The following is an 18,994-nucleotide window of genomic DNA, read 5'->3' as shown; positions in this document are numbered from 1 at the left end:
CAACATCTGTATCAGAATCTTCCCCATCATCCCAAATTTTCACATATCTGAATGTTTGCTCATATGCACCTGGTATATCTCCTACCAGACTATCTTTATAGCTGACAAGAGTTCAAGGAGGAACAAACTGCTCGCACCCCTACTTTCTTTAAATTTCTTAGCGCTGCGCCCTAGCTCGTCTTCCTCCTCCCTCGACCTAGGTGGTTCATTGGAGAACTCAACTTCCATCGTGGGATTCTTACGTGCTCTGTTTCTTGCAAACCAGACCAAAGTAAACAGTAAATTGGTGTTCAAAATTCCTTGAGCGCAAAAAACTGACGCACAATAGCTCCTAAACCATTCGGTTCGACTTATATTCTACAAATTTTAATTTTAATTATACTAGAGTGCTAGAAGTTTTTTTTTTTTTTTTTTTTCCTTCTAAAAGCTAATAACTTTCATTCATCATAATTCGGAGTAATACATTTTCCAATCTAAAAAATACACAAAAATGCTTAGGAGTGTGATGAGATTTATACGTTTGTGGGTGAAAATATAATAACTTCAAATTATGATGAAAGAAAATTATTAACCTTAGGAAATAATAACTTAGAATTATTATGATAAAAGAAAATTATTAACCTTTAGGGGGAAAAAAATAAAAGAGCCTCTAAAGCATGTACGACAAAAATTCCCTAAGGGTGTGATACATTGTTCAATCACCAAAATCCCGTGACGAGATGTATGTGTTTTTATATGAATTTATATTATGTACTACATCTCATCACACTCCTTTCCCTAGGGATTTTGGTGATTAGAAAATACATCAATCTTGAATTATGATGAGTTGAGAGTTGTCAATAACTTGTTATTTGTTGGAGGATCGTAACTAAATGATACCATGTCAATCCAATGAGCTTTGTTGTTCAATTAATTGACACCTCTTGATGTTTCTAACTAAATTATGATGTTTCCCTAAACATTTCTATCATATCCCCTACTATTATAACTATCAATTTTTTTTTAATCGCAGATTTTCAATTTTTATTATTGAGAATCGTTGTGGGTGCTCTACTAGTGAGTAGTGAGAACAAGAATTGCATCCAAAGTCAATGCAGAAGATCCTTGAAATGGAGACTCAAGTTCTAAAAATGCCCCATAGCAAAAATGGTTGGGTTGGAGCTGTATTGGGTTAATGTGGTTCTTTCCTAGTGAATGCGAGCGTCGATTTAGTGGCATGATTGTAGAAAACAATTTGAACATAGAAGCACTAGAGCTGGCTAGTCTAACTACTACTAAAATAGAAAAATCCAATCTAGTTCTAATAGCTTCATAATGTATCAAAATTTTGTATTAGTGTAAATAACAATTAGGTTCAATAGAGAATTGGAATGTAGTGCTGTTATTTTACTCCAATCTCGTGAATGTGGAGAAGAAGCTGATGACAATAAACAATGTCTGAGTTTTTCAGACTCAATTCCCACAACAGGTTTCTCAAAAAAAAAATATATATATATATATATATATACATACCCAAAACAGGATATGAGTATAGTTAAAACTCAACATATATAACAAACCAAACGACAATGCTATGCTCCATGAAGTAGATTGCACAAACTCTAAGCAATAACTTAGGATGAGTTTGGTTCAACTTTTTGATATTATGTTAAAGTTGCAGTATGTGTGTGTATATATATATATATATATATATATATGACAATTATTTGTTTTAATTATCAAATTTGATTAACTCTAGGTGCACAACATTTTGAAAATCATCATAGGCTAAAACACAAAACAAACAGAACAGCAATATCAAGACGGTTCCATAGGTCAACAAAGGAATCAAAATATATTACACTAAACATATCCATCACATATACTAAAACAAGGGACATAAAAAGAAAACTAATTTCACATATAATTATAGCCTCAATTAAATCCATTAGTTTCATATTAAGTGTAGCTTCACCGAGAAGGTTCACCTTGCTAGGCAGGATCTTGGCTCCACAACACCTCAACAACGTGGATTGGATCATCATAGGCATCTATAAAAGCATAAAAGCTAAACTATAAAAATTGGTAATTAGGTTAAGACTTTTTTTTTTTTTTTTTGGAGAATCCGGTAAGCAAAGTTTTATAAATCAAACAAATCCGATTGGAATACATCCTCCAAATCAGTGGGTAGTTCTTCTACCCATACAGTAGTGTTAGCAGATAAAATTGTTCTTCGAGCAAAGGCATGGGCTAAATTGTTACGCTCCCTCCTAACATGTTGAAAACTAATCTTAATAAAGCTAGAACATGAGCCATGAATCTCTTTAACCACATGACCAAAGAGTGTCAGGTTCTACCTCTTGTTGGTGACTGCCTGAACAACCCGCATGCTGTCACCTTCAACAATCACAGAAAAGAGGCTTAACTCCCTTGCAAAAGAAACTGCTCTACTACATGCTAATGCTTCAGCAGCATCCACCGAATAAGGCTCACAAATCTGTTGACTAAGGGCAACAATAATTTCCCCTTCACTGTCGCGAACAATGACTCCAATACCTGCCATGCCCAAGTTGCCAAAATAGGCTGCATCAAAATTGGCTTTATACAAGCCTTCGGGTGGAGGTTGCCAATGCATTGGTGCAGTTCTCCTTTGAAACTTGGGTGGATGCTTGTGAATCTCAAAGTATTCTGCTACCATATTCTTTGCTCGCAAGCTAACTTCGTGAAGGGGCCAAGAAGGTTGCTTTTCTCGAAGCCTATTGCGTCTCTACCATAAGCTTTAAGCAGTCGTTGAGAACCATGCCACGTGGAAAACTGATCCTCTGCCCAGCACTGCCTCAAACAGATCCATGAATGTCCGAAATTGGGTCTTATACAACACAGCAAAACTAGCCTCAAATTTCCAAACCGCCTTGGCCTGATCACATAGCCAAAGGGCATGCAAGGTTGTTTCTTGATGCTCATCACAGAGGGAGCAAATCACGTCTAAAGGAATATGTCTCTTGTGCAGATTCTCCTTGGTTGGCACAGAGTCCTTGACAGCTCTCCATATAAAGTGACGAATTTTATTAGGGGCTCGGATGCACCAGATGCCCTTCCAAACCTTCTGGTCCCCTGACGAAGTTGAAGCTTGTTCAGCCAAGACTGAACCTGAGGCAAGCATGTGATATGCACTTCGAACAAAATATTCCCCATCTGAGGTAAACGGCCAAACATAAGCATCTTCCTATCCAAATCCACTAACATGGATCTGTTTAATCTCTTTGGCCTCCTAGCTCATAAAAGTATGATCAATCAAATCCACATTCCAAGATTGGGCGTTGGGCAATAAGAGTTCACTAACCCGTGAGATAGCAGAATTCAATCTAGGAGATAGGATTTTACTGTGTGCTGGATTAGTTAACCATTTGTGCTCCCAAACCTTTATTGATAGTCCATCACCCACACGCCAAATAGCACCCTTCTGAACAACCTCCCTAGCCTGCAGTATACTACGCCTCGCATAGGAGCATTTTGCAGGTACAATAGCATCAAAAATGTTCTCACTTAGGAAGAACTTCGATTTGAACACCCTAAATAGAAGGGTATCTTTTTGGTGAAAAAGTCGTCACACTTGCTTAGCCAATAAAGCGTTGTTGAAGTGCTGAAAGTCCTTAAACCCCATGCCACCTATAGATTTCGAGGAACACAATGAGCTCCATTTCACCCAATGAATTTTCTTCTTCTCTTCTTGACCCCACCAAAATTTCCTAATCATTGCCTCAATATCCTTTCATAGACTTGTAGGTAGTCTAAACACACTCATTGAATAGGCCGGTATCGATTGTATGACAGTCTTATTCATGATCTCTTTGCCAGCTTGAGAGAGCAACTTATCCTTCCACCCCTTCATTCTTGCCCAAATTCATTCCTTGACTAGTGTGAAGCACGCTTTCTTGTTTTTCCCACAAAAGAGGGCAACCCCAAGTATTTTTCGTAGTGCTGAATCGCCAGTACACCAAGGGACTGTTTTATGACTTCGTGGGACTCTTCATCAGTATTTTTGCTGAAAAACAAAGTGGTCTTATCTTTGTTAACCATCTAGCAACTCTTGAATTTTTTCACATTCAACAAGGGTGGAGTGGCACAACAGCAAATAGTCGTCCGCGAAGAAAAGATGGGTAATCTTTGGCCCCTGTTTGCATAGAGAAAACCCCTCAATTTCCCCGGCCACGGCAACTTTCCTCAAAATGGCATTCAAGCCCTCGGCACAGAAAAGGAAAAGATAAGGGGAGAAAGGGTTCCCTTGTCTTATACCTCTAGTCGAATAGATCATTCCTTTTGGTTCCCCATTCACCAAGATAGAATATGAAACCGTCGTCACACACTCCATAATCAGATCAACCCATGACTGTTGAAAGCCCAATCTCAACTGTATATTCTTCAAAAAAACCCATTCCACCCAATCATAAGCTTTACTCATATGGTGTAGTAATTCGAACACTATCAAGACATTGTCCGTGATCAACCTGCCAGCTGTAAAAGCACTTTGTGTTTCTGAGATAATAGAGTTAAGCAGTGGTTTAAGCCTGTTTGCTATAACTTTACTAATAATCTTATAAATCACATTACAAAGGCTAATAGGCCTGATTTCAGTTACTCTTTCAGGGTTTTTAACATTTGGAATTAGGGTGATAAATGTATGACTTAAGATTGAAAACACAAACAAATTTCTAAATTACAAAACACAATTTTGTTTATAGAAAATATTAGAATAATCCAGAAATTTCGTACTATGATATAGCAGCCTCAAGTAGGTTCTCTCTGTAAACAGGGGCTTGAAGCTAACTAGCCTCAAAAACATGGAAAAATCATCATGGCTCAGATCCGAGGCTTTTAAAGATACAAGAAACAATTTTTAAAATCCAAGGCTTTTAAAGATATTATGGATTTAATGGCTCAGATCATAAAACAGCTCTATCAATCAAGAATTTTCTGAAGCAGAACTGGCATTAAAGCTGAAAATTTCATCATCACTGCCGATTTATCAACAAAGATCACACTTGCTAAACTCAAAAAAAAATGTGCATAAAAAAATTCAGAGAGAAATAGCATTTTCTAAAACCAAACTTTAAAATAAGTTGGCTCATATTAAGAAATTCAGCCATTGTTTTTCCTTTTATGCTTCATCGATGGGTTTATTGGGAAAAGTCCAATTTAAATAGCTTTGAATTATTGGTCCTGTGTGTAAAATATAAAAACTCACAAGTATTTCTCACACGTATTTTCATAACATTTTTTTACCCACACGTATTTTCACAATACTTAAATAATATTACTAGAATAATATTACCAAACGAGCCCAAAGTGGTTTTCATCTCAAAAGTGAGAGTAAGACCACAACCACAAAAACAAAATGAAAAGGAATTTTTTAAGTTCTTCGTTACAATACAATATTTTTGGGGGGTTTCTAATTCAAATGTTCTCATGTAATATTGTAAGAATTTCGCTAACGTGTGCCCTTCATTTCGTCACCTAAAACTGACCTTTGCAATCACATTTGATCTCGTTTGTTGGGTTTAGAGGGATCAGTGAGCAAAGTTGTGTGTTCTACTTTTGAGGTAATTTTGATGGGTCTCTTTGAGATGTAACCTTCAAAAAAACCATATAAGAAAACTGGCCCACTCTCTATTCATTGGGGTTGGGCTAAAGCGAGGATAGGTTCAATTGGCAGCACCAATAAAAGAGTTAAATACAGTACAACGCGAGGAAAATCAATCTATTTATGAATAAAATTAAAATCTAATAAGACCTTGCTGCCCATGTGAATGGACATATTCTGACTCATGCAAGTGCTTGATCAATAAGAAAAGCTAGCCCTTACTAGCTAAGATACTCGACTAGCCGACTACCATTGCCCTCTGTCATATGTTGAATTATTTAGACAGTAGTGAGTGAGGACCATTGATTTATCATTAATTCCTGCTCTTTTGGTCACTGAAATTTTCCTCGTTCCAATGTTATCACATCCGAGGCCATACAGCCTTGCTCAGAAAGCCAATTGTTACATAGAATGATTATGTTATCCGTCCGTTTTGGACCATATAAATAAGCAGTTGGGAAGTAACAACTGAATAATTGGTAAGAAACCGATTCCTCCTATAACAATTGAACAGTCCATTCACCAGTTTTATGATTGAAGAGCACCATTTAGGAAAATTAATTTATCAAAATTTTGTATTAATGTAAATAACATTTAGGTTCAATAGAGAATTGGAATGTAGTGCTGTTATTTAACTCCAATCTCGTGAATGTGGAGAAGAAGCTGATGACAACACACAATGTCTGAGTTTTTCAGACTCTATACCCACAACAGGGTATGAGTATAGTTAAAACTCAATATATAACAAACCGAACAACAACACTACATGTTCAAGAAGTAGATGGCACAAACTAAGCAGTAAATTAGACATTTAAAGACAGCTGAATAAGAAAACAAGAAGAAAGTAATTCAACCAGCGCCTCAGTTTACATCGTTTCAGTCAAAGGAAAACGCAGATACACCAAGTAGGTTCTCCCTGTAAAACAGGGTCTTGGGATCCAACGCCCCTCAAACAAGTTGGATTGAAAAACATCATAGGCTGATTATATTTTATAAAACACAAAACTTGAAGGCAGCCTAAACATTGTAACATGAGGTAATAACAAACGCAATTCCAAAACACTATAACGATGGAGAAAAATGAACATCAATATCAAAATAGTTACATAGGTCAACATAGGAATCAAAATATATTACACTAAACACATCTATCACAAACACTAACACAAAGCACATAAAATGAAAACTAATTTCACATATAATTATAGCCTCAGCTAAATCCATTACTTTCCTATTAGTGTAGCTTCACCAAGTAGGTTCACCCTGCTAGGCAGGATCTTGGCTCCACAACACCTCAACAAGGTGGATTGGATCATCATAGGCATCTTTAATCTATAAAAGCATAAAAACTAAACTAAAAAATAGGAAGTTTAGTCAAGATTGAAATTTTTTTTAACAAAAGTCTCAGAACCTATCAATTGGGAAATAATAGTCTTAAAAACAGAGTGTTACACGAATTTGAGAAACAGTTTTCAAACAAGATATTTTAGAGATATATTATATGTATTTAATGGCTCAGATCACAAAACAGCTCTATCAATCAAGAATTTTCTGAAGCAGAACTGGCATTAAAGCTGAAATTTTCATCATCACTGCCAATTTATCAACAAAGATCATATTTGCTAAATACAAAATAAATGTACATAAAAAAAGAGAGAATTAGCATATGGGTATTTTCTAAAACCAAGCTTTAAAATAAGTTGGCTCATATTAAGAAATTCAACCATTATTTTACCTTTTATGCTTCATAGATTGCTCTCAGAAGCGCGGATAAATATCAAATCATCGCCAACATTAATTCTAATATAAAACTAATTAACTATTTCTAATCTAACAACTAATTACCGAAAAAGCATTTGAAAATTTGAATCTCAGATTAAAGAGAAAAAGCTATAGCGGACGTTTTTAGAGGCAAAACTATAGGAAAAAAGAAATGCTCCACGTGTACACCGCGACATCAATATTTGCCTCCATGACTAGCTTTGTTTTCATTAATGTTTAATGAGAAAACAAGCTAAAGGTGTAGCTGAGGCAAAACAGAAACTACAATAAAAAAACGACAGCGTTTTTTGGGGAAAAAAAAAATTAGACACGAACTTGAGGAGAGAGAGAGATTTAGATTTAGATGTGGGCGTCATTTTGACACAGCTAAGCCGTGGAGAGAAAGTGGCGAAACTGCAACACTAGACGTCAGTGGTTTTGGCACGATGATTGGGGCTTTCATCGTCATTGTTGAATTTCAGAGAAGCCCGGGGTTGTGCATCGTGCGTGCTATATATGCCGAAAACGAAACCCTAATACTGCTAGAGCGAAATTTGAAATTGAGAGAGAGTGAGAGAGAGAGAGAGAGAGAGTTGAAAACCCTAATTCTAGAGCTGAGGCTGGCTGAGAATGAAAATTGTGATGTTATTGAAAGAGTTGAGAGAATGGTTGCGTGAGAATTTAGAGGAGCTTGCGTTTGTTTATATAGGCGTTCTGGGATGAAAGTTATAAAAACCCTAGCCAGCTCTCAGAGGCAGTAGTAGGTTGTTTTGTCCGGGTTCGGGCCGGGTTTCAACAAACAATGATTAGGCCCAGCTAGTGCAACTGAGAGAGAGACCAAGTCCATGCTCACTCAAATGAAGACGGGCTTTGCCCAGTACAAGTAGGACCATCCGGCCCATTATTAGCTCTAATTTCTTCACATAAAATTGACTGAATTGCTATTTTGGACTCAAAATCCACTTACATCTAGAATCCAAATACCTTTCACAGCCCATTCGCTAAGATCAGATGATGGGGAAAGCTGTAACTCGTTTTTTTTTTTTTTTTTCTTCTTCTTTTTGGGTTAAATTGCAAACTACACCCTTAAAGTTTGAGAGTATTTTGATTTTACATCTGAAATTTTAGAATTTTGATTTTATTTCCTATATAGTTCTATTCCGATTACATCAACAGTTTGATCCATCAAGCTTCTTTGCCTCTAAGACATGGGCTAGAAGATGGAAGAGCAAAGTGAGAAGGGCCCTAAAACCATTACAAAAAAAAGAGCTTAAGTAGATAAGCCGTGGGCAGCACAATTGGTTTGCCTAACAACCACACCACAAAATCAATTTAATGTTTGTGCCCATCTTCATTATTCATATCCATTATTATGGGTAATAACTAATAATACAGCAAGACGAAGCAGAAATCTATTAATAAAACTCTACATTTTACCTGAAAGTTATTCATAAGTCAATTTGATGGACATAAAACACATAGGGTAATAAATAAACCTTTATTTAGAGAGAAAATTTTGCTTAGATTAAGAAAATGAAATTGATTCTTCTATGTTAGAAAATGGAAGACGCAAAATTTTTATCAACAATTTCTTGTTTTTCTATTCCTCCTTACCATCAAGAATATCAGAAAAATAAACAGATGCTTCAAATTAAAAAAGTTTCATAAATTTGGGATTTTAATTAATAAAATTTAAATTTATGACCTAATATGAAACATGATATAAATTCCGGGAATTTTTATTTGGATATAGACATTGCTGACTAGAATGTAAACATAGTTATCAAAACGTGAATTGTATCATGAATAAATTTTTAGTTTTTCCGTATTATATATCGTAAGATACACAAACACTTAATAAATGATATATTCATTATAAATTTTGAATATATTCAACTAATGACTAATTTATTCATCACTTGTGTAATAATATTTAACAAGCTAACTAAAAAAATCAAACTAGCATATATTTATAACATACACATTCAAATTACTTAAATTCAAAAATGATAATATATATTTTATCCAAAAAATATGTAATATATTACAAATGACCCAAAAATAATTATTTATTTTCATCATATTCATCAAATTGTCTAATCAACCCATCTAAGTCAATGCTATCATCATGTTTATAATTTTGCAAACTTATTTCTTCATTAAAATTTTCTCCACCATCATTCGTTGTTAACATTTACTATCTCTTCTTGTTTTTTTTATTTTAACAATTTTTTTATAATTTTTTTTTTTTTAGCTTTCTAGTTTCTTGGACTTATAAAAATAACGATAAAAAAAAATTATATTGTCAATTAATATTTTATTCATAGTATATAAAACAAATTTGTAAATATCAAAATAAAGGGTAAGCGTATACTCTGTAGTCCAATTATAGGAGAGAGAAAAAAAAACTTATGAATATATTATTTTAGTAAGCTAAATTAAGTATACTAATAATTTTGTGTTAAAAACGAGTCCAACAACTTGTTAGATTCAAATAAAAGTACAAATTTTAACAAAAAAATCTCATTTTAAAGCATTTGCCTATGTATCATACGATACATATGATTTTACAATACAATTCATACAATACGCACACTGTGTCGTTCGATTCATGAGCACTTACGATATGCCGATACAATACAAAACTTTTTACACACAATACGATACCTATCGTACGATACTGACAAATATGAATGTAAATACTTTTTCGTTTATTCACTGAATGCATTATGTTAAATGAAAATCTCATCTGATTGTGTGCATAGACTCTATTCAGATTTCAGCTTTCCCCATCATCGTCCCTATTAGAAACAAGACAACCCTTATATCTAACTTGGGGAAACTTTTTTGTGACTGAGAAAATTTCAACAGGAAACAATTTTCAATAAATAGTTTCTAAATTATAGACCTATCTCATCAAAGTTTCCATGCAAAGAGTGCAGATCCATGGCCATCTACCGGCAGTTGAGATACCAGTAAAATTGTATGTTGCAGATGACTCTGAAACCATTACTATATGCCACAAATTATCTGATTTTATCACATTTGCATAGTCTTTGAATCCTAACCAGCATGAAGGAAGAAGAGAGAAGGGGAACAACATAAGCAAGAAATTGTAGTCACCATTCTATTCTACCCATCGACATGGAAAGATTACTAAGGAATTGAAAAGAATGAAAATTATATTGATTGCCGCCACAATAATTCCTCACACAAGCCAACTCAAAAATGTACAAGGGCAACTTTCCTCAAAACCTATGTAGGCACAAGTCAAGTTATCATGCTCAGACTATCTTCCATGTCAAGTGCCGGTACCCAGCCCATTTAGCAGCAAGATGGATTCCAATGGTAAAGGCTGCAACCAGCAACGGCATTGGAAGCCTCCTATTTGCCATTACAACTTCCACTTCTTCCTTTCCATTGGAAACCTTTTTTGAATGGTGAGAAATAGAAAGAGCCAGATATGAAGCTATTACCAGAACTCTGACCCATGGTTCTCCAACTGCAGCCAGCACAGCTGCAACAGGCAATGCAGATGAAACATTATCTTTCTTCTTAACAATCCGTGAGAAACCATATAACAACAACAGAAGGGTCCAGAAGAATGGCTCCAAGATGTAACCACACACAGCTGCATACCCAATTAGGCCAGATACTGTGAGAAGATGAGTTTGGCTGTTTACAGAGTTGGGAGAAGCAACTTCTGCAATGGCAAGAACAGCTGATGCCAGTAGGATAATTGTGGTCAACTCTGGGACAGGTGTATATGCCACTATGGCAGAATGGAGAGCTCGAATGGCATAGAGAGCAGTCTCAATACATCTAATTATTGAAGTTATGGGATCACCAATGAAGTGGAATACGAGAGCCAGGGCAAGTTTGAAGAGGTATCCCACAAAACTAACAATACCAAGTGCAGCCTTTCGCCAATTAGAAAGTTCAAACAAGACTGCCCTCCATGCATAGACAAGGAAAGCAAGGGCTGCATAATAATCGACAGTAAGTATGAGTTAGTCAGCAGCATATGCATTTTATTTCTTTGAAAAGAAAACGAAAAACAAAATTCACTGAATATTTTAAGCAAGTAAAACAAGTTGTTTATTTATTTATCACTAATTGAAAAGGTTCTATTAAAAAGAAGAGAAACATGCTTCCAATGTACATAGGCAGTAGACTAGGGCAACTACAAAAAACCATCTAAAATTACATAAATCTAAACTCGTCAAGTGAAGAAAATGAATAACCAATCAAATCAGCCATCTAATCATACGAGGAACGTGACAAAAACAACCCAAGTAGTTTCGTTCTCTCCAAAAAAAGTCCACATAACACATAGTAGAAATGCCCCCCACAAATCCGCCAGATGATGTCTACCAGGCCCGGCCCTTCCAACAAGCAACAAACCCACTACTTGCTTAAGCATAACCCAAGTGAGGCTTTTGGCCTCTATCTAAGAGTGAGTCCTTGCCTCTGTGTTTGTGCGCAAATGCATGCAAGCTTGGCAGCCTCTTTTACTACAATGTCAAGGAAAATATTCTTTAAAGAATAATTTAGTATGGAAAAATTTGGTTGGTAAGTTACATACATGCACCGGTGGGTTTTGAACCCACAAGCCACCCTCCACCTTGGTCTTACAAAAGGAGGAGATACCATTTTGAGCTAGAGCTTATTGGCAGTTTATATCACACAGAAATTATCCAAAACAGCTCATGAACACTCGGAAAATTTACACCTTTAAAGATTTCAGCAAAACAGGAACCTCATCAGTTCTAGTGCATTTAAATAAAATAATTCACATCATACGATTCCGCAAAGATACACAGGAAATAGAACCATGAAAAAATGGTAATTAGGTGCAGGAATCTCCCTCACAAAAACACTTCTCTTAAACTACATTTCTTCCATCCCTCTACAAGAAGCATGCAGTTTATCAGTTACAAACTTCTTCCCATAATCTCTTAGGTGAAATTGGCTTATTGTTTTCCACTTTTGCTTACAAAATGTTTGATTTCAATATTGAGATTTTAATTAACTTTCAAAAAAAAAAGACTCCATTTTGAGTACTCATAGCATGTAAAGAACCATGATGACATACAATTATTAAAAAGGAGTAATGAAATAGACACATTTATCCAGTACAAAAACAATCGTATTACTATAAAATCCTTAATACTCAGCTACGATATTGATTCCCAGTTTCCCACAATTAGTTCATGCACAAGTATAGTAACACTAAAAGCCACACTACATGAAAAATAATAAACAAACTTGAAACTTCTTTGCTTCCGTTCCTTTTCATTCATTTCTCCACAACCAAATAAAGCACAAAGTAAATTTCCAAACATTTATCCTCTGTTTATAAGCTAAGACAGTCAGGCAAAATGATAAAACAAAAACGAAAATCGAGCTTTATGTTGCTCAACATTTATAGGTAATGGAAAACCCAACTCAACCCAAGATCAATACTTGGATCAGACCCAGATTTTCTTTTCTTTTTTATTGTTAAGTTAAACACGCACCAAGTTGAACAGGACCCAATTGAGAAAGAAAAAAAGAAAGTGAAAGAGTTAGAATTTACCTACAAACAAAGGCCATCTGAGTGGTGGGTCAGGAGCTTCTTTGGTCAAGTACCTGAACCGCTCTGGCATAGTGCTTTCCCCTCGAGCCTCTTTCTTAGCTTCTTCATCATCTTCAGCACCACCGCTAACATTCCCTGCACTAGCACAAACCTTTAAGTCCAACTTTTTCTCAAACACAAAACCCAGTCTTTTCCCGGAAAACCCATGAAAATTTTGGCTTGGTATGGGGCCAAAAGATGGGGGTTTTGTTGGTAATGAGCGAAATGGAATGGCTTGGACATAGGTTTTAATTCTGAGGTGAGAAAAGGGAGTGATTTTGAGTGAGGCATTTGGAGATGAGAGTGTGGGAAGAGTCATTGACATGGTGGATTGGGACTATAGAGAGGGTTTTTGCCATTATCTAAGGACGAACAGGGGTTTGGAGAATTCGGATCTTGACCCGATAAATGTTATCGGATCCTACCAATACCCATTTTAATTTTAGTTTTTATATATATATATATATAAGATAATTTTAGCTTTAGTTTTTAGTTTTGTTTTATTTTACGTTTTTGTGCTGAAAATTTTGGAAAAAATGACTGTATGACACAATATTTCATCTTACTTGTTTGGATACCGCTTATTTTGTTGAAATTGAAAAATTATTGTTGAAAGTACAGTAGATAAAGATAAAAGTTAGTTGAAATAGTATAGTGGAGTCCATGAATAATGTTAAAAAGTACAGTGAGACCCATAAATAGTAAAAAAATAAGCTGAATAGTGAAATAATTTTAATTTATAATTCCTTTCCAAATGCACGCTTAACCTCCATTTGGATACCAATGAAAAATGAAAATTATTTCACTATTCAGTTTATTTTTGTTACTATTCATGGGCCCCACTGCACTTTTTGGTACTATTCATGAGCCTCACTGTACTATTTCAACTAACTTTTACCTTTCTTTGTAGTACTTTCAATAATAAGTTTTCAATTTCAGCAAAATAAGTGATATCTAAACAGGCCCTTAGAAAGAAGTTTTGGATTTTAATTTTTCTATATATTTTTAAATTTTTAGTTTAAATGATTTTAAAGTATAAAGCAACAATTCTTTAAGGGGTAATGTAAGAGCACAAAAATGGCCCTCGACCACACTTAGAATAGTAATACTAGGTATTTCTAGCCAAACACAATTAATTTATAAGAGAGTGGGCTTACTAAGTCAACTATAATACCCTGCATGATCCAAGTATGAAATCAATGAAGTCGTGACTCTTAATACAATGAAAATAAACATAAAACAAGTATAAACTCCTCCTCGAGCTTGTCAGAGGATGCAATGTTCATATATTATTTGCTCAAATCTTAATACAAGTTGATACTCTCTTCCCTCTTGTTTAAGTTCTATTATTTCAACCTCCTTTCTAGAGGGAGCCCCTTCCCTTATATAGTCTCTCCTAATGCATCTGAGCTCTCCACCTGTACATCTATGGGTAGTAATTGGGATGCTTGTCCCATCAGGACTTTGCTGGAGGTAGTAGAGAGTGTTGTGAGTTGTGGAACTACTGTAAAGGTGTCTTTTCCTCATTAATGCGGCCAACTAAGTTGGTACAACGCATTGAATATGGAGGTGATGGCTACCTTCCCCAAATATTTTCTCTCTTCTTTACTTGCACGTCTATGATGTCTTCCACGGTGTTTTATCTTTTGGTGCAAGTGGTCAAATGAGGCAATCCTAAGGTGCATTTGTTCCTCAAGCTCCTTAGACGATGGGTTTGTTCATTTTCCATCCTCGGACCTTTGTCCACATGTCAAGTGTGGATTAGAGTGGTCTCTCTGTCTTCCTTCCTCGGACTTTAGTCCACGTGTCGAGCCCAAATTGGCGCATGAATGGGCCTTTGCCCATCCTCGGGCTAGGCCCATGGACTCTAGATTATGTTCAGATCCTTCCCTCCCACAGGTAAAATGTAAAACACACCCTGAAGTTTGGGAATATTTAAATTTCACACTCCAAAGTTTCAAAATTTTAAACTTTACTATTTAACCTTTATTTTTAAATAAAGGATTATATATATATATATATATATAAAAGAGTATTTTGAGAGTTTTAGTAAAAAAAAATTCATTAAATCTAATTTCATTCCCTCTCATTTCTCTCAATTTCGAAGGAAATGAAAATTTGAGATTTTAAGGGAATAGAGGAATGAATGTTCCCTTATACCCATTCCATTCCCTCCCACTTAAACTCTCAAATAAGAGAATGGAAAATTCATTCACTCTATTAAAACTCCCAAATAAGGAGAGAGAAGAATATTCTAATTTTTTTTTTTTTTTTTTGGAGAAATGGTAGAAACTTTTATTTATCAAAAAGAGTATACGTAAGGCTAGCAACAATTGAAACTAGCACTATACCATAGTTATCAAAATCATGATTTAGATCATAGGATCGCATGATTTTACGATCACATCTCATCAAAACATTTAGGATCACACTAGGATCATAAAAATGGTAGGATCGTATGTAGGATCATATGGGATCCTACCAAAACATCAGTTTTTGTGTTTTTTTTTGGATAAATTTTTGGTTTTAATGAAGTTTTAAGTGTTTTTTTTTTCTATGTTGTGATGGTATGACTTTTTTTTATATATATAAATATGTTAACTTAAGCAAATTTTTTCTAGTTTATAGTTTACTTGTAATCAAAATGAAGGAATACTTCATCATTTCTAAATGAAGAGATTATATTGGTTTTGCTACCTTTTAAGCTATAATATTGTTAAATTTGTTTGATCAATCTACTAAATTGTGTTCTAATATCATTGAAATGTTTTTCTTATATATAATTTTATTAGTATGCTTGTATTTGTATATTGATTAATTGATTGATTTTTTTTTTTAGCATGCTCAATAATTGTTGCTGAGTGGTATAACTTGAATAGTTGAGTGTGAAGTTCTATCATGATCTCTTTTGCAGTATACAATGGATACATAAATGATGAATTGGATGATGATGATTAGGATAGTGGTTATAAGAACCCTAGAATGGGAATATGTTCACTTCACCTTAATATTCATCTTGCATTGGATTTCATATTTTAGTTAACTAGTTTCCATTTGATAACTTATTTTGGATTTTAAACTTGGAACTTGGAAAATATTTCCATCTATGTTGATAAATATTTTGGTATTTGGTTGCCAATTAAAAATTTATTGAACTCTTTAGATACATTGAGTCAAAACATAGATATATTTGTTTCGTTAGTATAGACGTAACGATGCATGACATGCAAATTGTATCATATGATGCAAATCTTTGTTGTTGTTGTTGTTTTTTTTTTTTTTTTTTTTTTTTTTTTTTTTTTTTTTTTTTTTTTTTTTTTTTTAATGGATAAAATCACAATTTATATGATTATTCAACATACAAAGCCATTGTCAATGTGTTTTTTGCTTTAAATCTGAAAAAATGTAGGATCTTATGATTCATGATCCGATCCTACGATCCACGATCCCACCTACCTCCTACGATCCTACATAGAATCTTGATTTTGACAACCTTAGGCAACACCAACTAAACAATGGTGTCGCCAAAACGAGGGCTAAATGTATAATGACTATACTGTTTTGATTAGTAGCCCCTCTATCAGTTAAGTGTTGATGTGTCCGTTAAGTGCCACGTCAACTTGCCTTGTATGTTAGTTGATCCAATAAAACTATGGCACGTGTATAACACTATCATATATAACTAAAACAAATGCTCTAAAATTCAAAGATTACATAAACTTTTTATAAAAAAAGTGCATAAAATATTTTTTCTTTTAAAATATTTCTGATTTTCTGAGCATTCAACATTTTCCCAAATATATCAAAAAAATCCCAAATAAACACTAAAAAAATTATAAATCAAAACACAAACCAATCTTGAGCAATCCAAAGCACCCAAACCAATCTCCAGTAAATCAAACCGTTGTTTTCCATGGATTTGGATCCGTTTTCTACCATTCCAATAATTTAGTGTAAAAACCCCCCATCCACCTCCCTAGAAAATTGAAACCAAAAGATCTGAAACTGGCCTTTTTTGCCAAATAACATAATTTTAGGAAAAAATATCTTGCAAAACTTATGTAGTTATGTAGCACTTTTTTGGAATTCGAGTTCCAAGTGAAATTGAGTTTACCAAACTCGAGTTTCAAGCATTATGGTAACTGATCAAACATAACACTTGGAAATTGAGTTTAGTAAACTCAATTTTCACTTGGAACTTGAGTTTGGCAAGCTTGAGTTCTAAAAAAGTGCTACATAAGAGCATTCATAATAATGGAGCTAAAAATTTTAGTTTTAAGCAACTCAAAAAACTACTTTACAACCCATTTTATAATATACCCAACATCAATGGTTCTATATTTTTACCACTTTCATTTAAATATTCTTTCTTTATTATTGTTTTATTCTTTCTCTTTTCTTCCATCTCTCTCTCTCTTTCTATGAAGCATGAACAAACCCACATCCTCTGCCAACCATTACCAACCACCACCACCACCACCACTGCCACCCACAACTCCCAAAAATTGAAACCCCGGGCAAAACCAAATCACAAACCCACAACCCTCATATCACAACCATCGATCCAACCTTGCCACAACCACCCACTGCCATAACCAACCACCAACTACTACCACAACCATAACTAGCCTACATCATAACTCTGATTTAAGAAAAAAGAAACAGCAACAACAACAACCACCAATACCACCACTACCACCACAAACCCACCTCAACAACCACCACAAAATTGCCACAAAACCGAGCAACCCACTACCCCTGCAACCCACCATCATTGCCACAAACACCTATAGCCCACCCACTGCTACCACAACTAAATCCAACCAAAGCCAACAAAAACCAAATCAACTAAAATTGAAAACATCAAAGAGAGAGAAGGAGAAGATGGTGGTGGTGGTGGTGGGCTGCTGCATGTCAATGATGGCCTTCTTATGAGCTTCAAGTTGGGGCTTAGGTTCAGTGGCTTCAGTCTTAGGGCTTCTGTTCGGAGGTTGGGTGAGTAGGCGCTAGAGAAAGAAAGGAGAAAAAAAAAATCAAAGGAAGAGAATGACTAAAGACACTAGGTGAAGAAAGAGAAAAGAAAAATAGTAAGAGAGAGAGAGAGAGAGAGAGAGAGAGAAATGCACTTTTTAATTAAAGTTTAAAAGAAGGAATAAAATATTCATTTATGTGTCTAACTTTGAGCTATAGTGGACTGCCATAAATGGTAATTTACTATAGTTCAATTGCTAAAAAATTTAGCAATAGCACCTTCATTGCAACTTCATTTTTGCTGGGTTGGTTGTTAAAAATAGCAATATAGTAATTTGACACTATCATTGTGAATGCTCTAACTAAATAAGTTTGATCAGACACTTTTATCCTAAGTATTTTCTAAATTTATGCTATTTGGAAAAATTATCCTCCTAAACCCACTAAACAAAACACAAATCTTCTCTCTTAAACAAAGCAACTACTACTCTTTCTCTCTCTCTGAAAACCGTCAACAACAAAAAATTGGTGAATGAAACCATGCGGTCTAAACTTTGAACACGACAAGGTCTACTAGGTGATCGAACACCTGACGAATTCGACAAGGAGAAGAAAGACTTAGGGTCCGTTTGGATAAAACTTATTTTGTTGAAAATTGAAAACTTAGTTAGAAAGTTTTTATTGTAAGCTAATCAAAGAGAAACAAGTGCAACAAACCAGCCAACCAATAGCAACCTGCCTTGATGGCTATAAATGTACCAAGCCTACTACTTTATAATCAGTTTTTGGAGCATTGAATGAACACTTTCCTGATAGGTATCATACCAAGAGTGTGTCTCTTGAAGAGTTTGCATTTCCTAAACTACTCTAAGTAACTTACATTGTCCAAGCATTCCAATCCAGAGGGCCATCCTACATCAGAGACCATATCAAATGCACAGCACTACAAAGTTGATGACAAGAACTATAAGCCACCATCCAAATGAAGTTAGGTAACCTTTTTCAACAAGTGTATGATACTAAAC

The 18,994-nt window shown here is 34.8% G+C and overlaps 1 protein-coding gene and 10 non-coding genes across 12 annotated transcripts; all 11 read right to left on the bottom strand.

Moving 5' to 3' along the window:
• Positions 1 to 1,368: 1,368 nt before the first annotated feature.
• Positions 1,369 to 1,471, bottom strand: LOC115958704. Its single transcript, XR_004084627.1, has one exon. It is a non-coding gene; the product is annotated as a small nucleolar RNA snoR97 (small nucleolar RNA).
• Positions 1,472 to 1,911: 440 nt separating this feature from the next.
• LOC115958682 lies at positions 1,912 to 2,028 on the bottom strand. The gene has a single exon (XR_004084607.1). It is a non-coding gene; the product is annotated as a small nucleolar RNA Z278 (small nucleolar RNA).
• A 2,706-nt stretch (positions 2,029 to 4,734) lies between these two features.
• On the bottom strand, positions 4,735 to 4,840 carry LOC115958679. Its single transcript, XR_004084605.1, has one exon. It is a non-coding gene; the product is annotated as a small nucleolar RNA Z278 (small nucleolar RNA).
• A 70-nt stretch (positions 4,841 to 4,910) lies between these two features.
• LOC115958675 lies at positions 4,911 to 5,003 on the bottom strand. Its single transcript, XR_004084601.1, has one exon. It is a non-coding gene; the product is annotated as a small nucleolar RNA Z223 (small nucleolar RNA).
• Positions 5,004 to 6,234: 1,231 nt separating this feature from the next.
• On the bottom strand, positions 6,235 to 6,337 carry LOC115958702. The gene has a single exon (XR_004084625.1). It is a non-coding gene; the product is annotated as a small nucleolar RNA snoR97 (small nucleolar RNA).
• Positions 6,338 to 6,478: 141 nt separating this feature from the next.
• Positions 6,479 to 6,600, bottom strand: LOC115958683. Its single transcript, XR_004084608.1, has one exon. It is a non-coding gene; the product is annotated as a small nucleolar RNA Z278 (small nucleolar RNA).
• Positions 6,601 to 6,827: 227 nt separating this feature from the next.
• LOC115958678 lies at positions 6,828 to 6,943 on the bottom strand. Its single transcript, XR_004084604.1, has one exon. It is a non-coding gene; the product is annotated as a small nucleolar RNA Z278 (small nucleolar RNA).
• Positions 6,944 to 7,128: 185 nt separating this feature from the next.
• Positions 7,129 to 7,221, bottom strand: LOC115958674. Its single transcript, XR_004084600.1, has one exon. It is a non-coding gene; the product is annotated as a small nucleolar RNA Z223 (small nucleolar RNA).
• Positions 7,222 to 7,321: 100 nt separating this feature from the next.
• LOC115958710 lies at positions 7,322 to 7,411 on the bottom strand. The gene has a single exon (XR_004084633.1). It is a non-coding gene; the product is annotated as a small nucleolar RNA U36a (small nucleolar RNA).
• Positions 7,412 to 7,743: 332 nt separating this feature from the next.
• Positions 7,744 to 7,890, bottom strand: LOC115958713. Its single transcript, XR_004084635.1, has one exon. It is a non-coding gene; the product is annotated as a small nucleolar RNA snoR134 (small nucleolar RNA).
• Positions 7,891 to 10,071: 2,181 nt separating this feature from the next.
• LOC115958081 lies at positions 10,072 to 13,416 on the bottom strand. Of its 2 annotated transcripts, XM_031076444.1 has the most exons (3): positions 12,960 to 13,416; positions 10,641 to 11,363; positions 10,072 to 10,449 (listed from the first exon to the last, which is right to left on the bottom strand). In XM_031076444.1, exons 1-2 carry the CDS (start codon positions 13,321 to 13,323, stop codon positions 10,666 to 10,668), a joined length of 1,062 nt encoding a protein of 353 aa, XP_030932304.1. In that variant the 5' UTR covers positions 13,324 to 13,416; the 3' UTR covers positions 10,072 to 10,449; positions 10,641 to 10,665. The 2 variants fall into 2 exon arrangements, with proteins under 2 accessions (XP_030932304.1, XP_030932303.1); XM_031076443.1 differs by having other exon boundaries at positions 10,076 to 11,363; positions 12,960 to 13,415.
• Positions 13,417 to 18,994: the final 5,578 nt, after the last annotated feature.

Source organism: Quercus lobata, chromosome 8 (assembly GCF_001633185.2).
Source record: "Quercus lobata isolate SW786 chromosome 8, ValleyOak3.0 Primary Assembly, whole genome shotgun sequence".
Classification (NCBI taxonomy): domain Eukaryota; kingdom Viridiplantae; phylum Streptophyta; class Magnoliopsida; order Fagales; family Fagaceae; genus Quercus; species Quercus lobata.
The sequence above is the reverse complement of the archived record's forward strand: the minus strand, read 5'-3'. Positions and strand labels throughout refer to the sequence as shown.